The sequence below is a fragment of the Monopterus albus genome, unplaced genomic scaffold, assembly GCF_001952655.1.
Source record: "Monopterus albus unplaced genomic scaffold, M_albus_1.0 scaffold46.1, whole genome shotgun sequence".
In the NCBI taxonomy this organism is placed as follows: Eukaryota; Metazoa; Chordata; class Actinopteri; order Synbranchiformes; family Synbranchidae; genus Monopterus; species Monopterus albus.
Window position 1 is genome coordinate 3724133 of NW_018127926.1, and position 4626 is coordinate 3728758.

General features: G+C 40.2%; 1 protein-coding gene across 1 annotated transcript in view; it reads left to right on the top strand.

Annotated features, from left to right (window-relative positions):
- Positions 1 to 487: 487 nt before the first annotated feature.
- LOC109960311 (von Willebrand factor A domain-containing protein 5A-like) overlaps positions 488 to 4626 on the top strand; it is a gene marked incomplete at its 3' end in the record, with an annotated part of 24489 nt that continues 20350 nt past the window's right edge. Inside the window, exons 1-4 of the mRNA XM_020600298.1 lie at positions 488 to 579; positions 2148 to 2192; positions 3106 to 3308; positions 3404 to 3626. Coding sequence (XP_020455954.1) covers positions 2153 to 2192; positions 3106 to 3308; positions 3404 to 3626 — 466 coding nt within the window. The remainder of the gene's footprint in view (positions 580 to 2147; positions 2193 to 3105; positions 3309 to 3403; positions 3627 to 4626) is intronic.

Genomic DNA, 4626 nt, shown 5'->3' on the forward strand with positions numbered 1-4626 from the left:
ACTCTTGATTAATGTAAATGAAATGTACCCTTCAAACATCAAAGCTTGCATTATCCAAATTCTTACCAATTTTAGTGTAAAAACAGTACCATGTTGTCTTTTATATCAGTGAACTTCTGATAAGAAGTGAAAACAGATGTTTCGTTCAAAAATTTTGCATGGGCACATTCAAGAAATCCAAGAGCACTCAGGTGAAAGCTCTTGTATAAATTTAGATAAAAAGGGTAAAAGTTGTGATACTTTGTAGTTTATATACCTTGTGTTCAATATTGCATCTTATTTTTTCCTGAAAAGGCTTCTTTTTACAGCGTTAAAATATGTGGGGAAAGGATATTTAAAAGATTCCAATTCACATGAAACACTGAAAGAGTTACTCAAAGAGAAAACTGCTAAACTAAAGAGCTTTTAACTTGCTAAATTAAGTTGTTAAAATACGACTATGCAAAATCGAGCGCAGCCCGTGGGCGTGGCTATCCCATGGTCTGGCTCATCCTATCTTCCGTCTGGATATAATTCCTTCTGCGTCAGAAACGCAGTATTTACCAGGAGAAACCTGTCCCTAGACACTAAACAATAAAGGTAAGCATCCATCTACTGTGTGGTTATTTTGAGGAATATTAATTTGTTACCATAAAATATGGCAAAAAAGAAGATCGATTGCCTTCCACGGTCATCGACTAGTTTCTATTATTGATCCGTAAATTTACATAGGAGAAATTATGTTATTTTCATTTGATCATCAGCCCTCACGCAAACATCTGGGTAAATATATCCTGTTTATAGGAGCTGGGGGAACAGCTGTAAAGTGAGAGCAGAAAGTGGGCGTGGCATCGACGTACTGCAGCAGAAAATCAGTTTATTAAGTAATAGGCTATATAGCTACCTATGGCTATTACGTAGCCTTGGGAAGTTGTTCATGGGAAAACTGAATGGAAAGCTTAGACAATATGGACTGGAAATGTGAGAATATTTAATTCTGACATTTAATAGTCTATTTATATTTAAATGAGACGATTATCTACAGTAAGATAATTTCAATATCTGTAACCAAGATTGTGTGGCACCATATGAAGTTATGATCAGTAGTGTCAAAAGCTTTCTTTGGGTCAACAAACGGTACTGATCCACCCTTTTTTAGTCTTTTACAATTGCCTTTGCTTGCTCTGGTGTCTCATCAGACAGCCTGGTTTTTAATCCAATTATGATTATATCCTCCTTATGAGTTTTGCTCCAGATCATCATCTCCACTCCAGGTCCTCAGTCCTCAGTCAGGAATATAAGTTTTCTTTACATATGTGAATATAGTATTTCACAGATATTTGGTGGCTATATGGTTATTCGGTGTTTACTATTTTTAATTTCATCTCTCTGCAACCAGAGTCCACTGCCTTATTTTGTCATCTAGTACTTTGTCCTGTTTTAAAAAAATCTTTTTATTAAAATATCTGCATTCCAAAGGGTGCAAGCTGTCCTTTAAGGGGAAGCAGACAAATGCCTTCTGTTTACAAACGTTGTTAAAATATGTCCTGCCCTCCTGAACATTAAGGAGCCCAGTAATTGTGTCCTGTGCATCAGCCAGCTTACTCAGACTACATATGAATCTGATTACAATGTCTGTCTTCATATTGTTGGAAGTACTTCACTGTTATTGAGTTACTTTTGATACTTGTGTCTTGGAGGAATTTGATTACATGCTTTTTGAGTGACAGTAATTCACTTTACAAGGCATCCTCTCCAGTTGAATCTCCAGCCTCCACCCAAACTAGTGTCCGGTTTTTAATCCAATTATGATTATATCCTCCTTATGAGTCATTCATTCAGCTGCCACACAACGGCGCTAATCAAGCCACCGGGAGCAATTCGGGGTTCAGTGTCTTGCTCAGGGACACTTAGGCATGCGGGGAGACCGGGAGTCAAACCACCAACTTGCTGGTTAGAAGACGACTGTCCTACCTCGTGAGCCACAGCCACCCCACATATAGTTACAACTACAACTGTTATATTATTTTATGATGACATTCATGGGAAAATATTTATAATCGTCAACATTAAATTTGTTTTTGTAATATCTGCTGAACAACATTCAGGAAGTCCAGTAACATTACCACAAGGAAGTCCTCAAATGTTCTTGTTAATTTTTTGTGCAGGTACAATGAGGCACTGTGGTCTGCTGACTCCCGAGAAGGAACCAGGTACAAAACTGTTAGAAAACAAGCAGAAGATATATCTTTGGTTTTCTCTATAAACCTTGTGTTCATGTAAATTTCAAGTGTAAAGTGTGGGAAAAATGTAATTGTTTTAATTCACTATAATGGCTTTATTTCATTATATTTGCTTTATATTGAGGTACAGTAGGCTTTTGGGTTTGAAAAGGTTTTTAGCAGACTGGAAAAAGATGGTCAACAGTTCATCAGCCTGCCTCCTGGGCAGACTGCTAAAATTGTCATCTGATCAGCATCTGACCCTGAGATATTTACTACTGGCCTAAGTGGAGGCTTTTTGATGATTATGCAAATCACTAAGATGGCAGGTGGCCTATGGCTGAACTACTTTATTGTTTGCATCAATTATTTAATCTAGACTGATACGCAATCTAGATTGAGGGCATGTTATGGTTCATTGAAGGTCATTTCTTTAAACGTTTTTTAGAAACATATCTTAACAAATGATATAATTGTATATCCATTGAAAGGTTGATAGAAAGAGGTGGGTGACGCAAGCTCCAGGTGAGGAGGAGCTGAAGAAATGTATAAAAATGGATGTTTTGAGCTATGTAGTTTTTTTTCCCAATAAATCTTATACTTTGCAAGAGATTCTTTAGACTTTGAGTGCTTTTTGACAGCTGATAGAGAACAATGTGGGTGATCCTGTCTGGCCCTGGGGAAAAGTTCTTCCGCAAAAGGCTTGTACTGGTAGTAATGGCTGTTCACATAATTGTGTATGCTATTAGACATTTCAGCTTGGTTAACAGGCACAGCTTTAATGTGCTGAAATGCAACAATCATCTACAGAAGAACCCTAATTAGTATTATCAAAAACATTTTGGTAACCTACAAAACACAAAAGTATCCTCTGTATTTATGTGTTGTTCTGTTTTTCTGTCAGTTCCTCTGAAGAGTGTCGAGATAGAGCTGGAGGTGAAGGACCACGTAGCGACAGTGGTCTCTACTCTGACCTACGAGAACAAGGAGGACAAACCAATAGAGGCTGTTTTTGTCTTTCCTCTGCCTGGAGATGCTGCTGTCTGTCATTTCAGTGCTAAGATTGGACAGAGACAGATTGTAGCTGAGGTGAAGGAGAAGCAGGAGGTGAGCTGCACAGCAGATACTTCATCAGTGTAATGGATCTTTAAAGAGACATTAAACCCAGTGCATGTTACTGACATGTGTCATCTGTACTCCAGGCTCGTGAGCAGTATGATGATGCCCTGAGCTCTGGTCAGCAGGCCTTCCTATTGGAGGAGAGCGACCAGAGTCCAGATATATTTTCTCTGAGTGTGGGCAGTCTGCCTCCAGGAGAGAGCGCCTCCATCAGGCTGGAGTACGTCACTGAGCTGGCTGTGCAGGCTGATGACGGGCTGAGGTTTTGTCTGCCTGCTGTGCTCAACCCTCGCTACCAACCTCAGGGTAGGACAACAAACCAGTATGTTGATCAGGAACCCTCAGTCTTCAGCTTTAGTGCACATCACACCTACTTACACAGAGTGTTATGCTACACCAGTCACATGTCCAGCAGTATAATGAAATGCTTTTTCTCTACTCTGAGCAAACACAACGTTTGGAAACTTCTGTTATGGGCCATAAACAGTTGTTCAACTTCTTAAAAAGTACATAGGTGTGGCCACAGAACCAGACATGACACTTCTGGTACATAGAACAAAGAACTGACACTGAAGAAAATGTACTACAGGAGATAATGGGGTAAAATTGTCATTGTTCTTTGAGAACAATAACAGCTACAGAAAACTTGCGTTGCAAGAGCTGCAGACACATGGAGCCTGTACCATGAAGTGATATTAGTGGTTCAGTGTGTTGGAGATTCGAAAAACAGTGCCTGCAGTCCAGATTTGAAAGTGTCCTTGGGCAAGACACTGAACCCCAAGTTTCCCCCGATGTTTAGAGCAATTGATGTGAATTGGCGCCACAGATGGCTGCCTCGGTTCTGTACCGGAAACAAATTCTTTGTGTGTGTAACATACTTGGCCAAATAAAGTGATTATCCTTATTATCCTTTACCAGCTAACTTCATCTCAGCTAATCTGCTGTGGAGCAGGGCAACTTTAGACGATAGGATCCAAACCTGTCAACAGCCTGACCACTGACCAATCAGATCACTGGAAAAACTGGGGCATTTATTTTGAGGATCTTCTCTGGTCATCCAGAGCTTCTTCTGGACTAATAGTTCACAGTGTGTAATGTCTCATTGATTGTAGTATTTCTAACCTGTCTGACCTTGTTTACAGGTAGTGAAGGTGCCAGTGTCCAGGTGACGTCTGTTCCAGCCTCTCTGGTTCCCTACAGTCTGTCTTTTTCTGCTCGAGTGTCCTCTCCTCGTCCAGTCTCTAAAGTAGAGTCCAGCAGTTCCCTGGACCCTCTCCAGTACCTCAACACAGAGCAAACCCAGGCC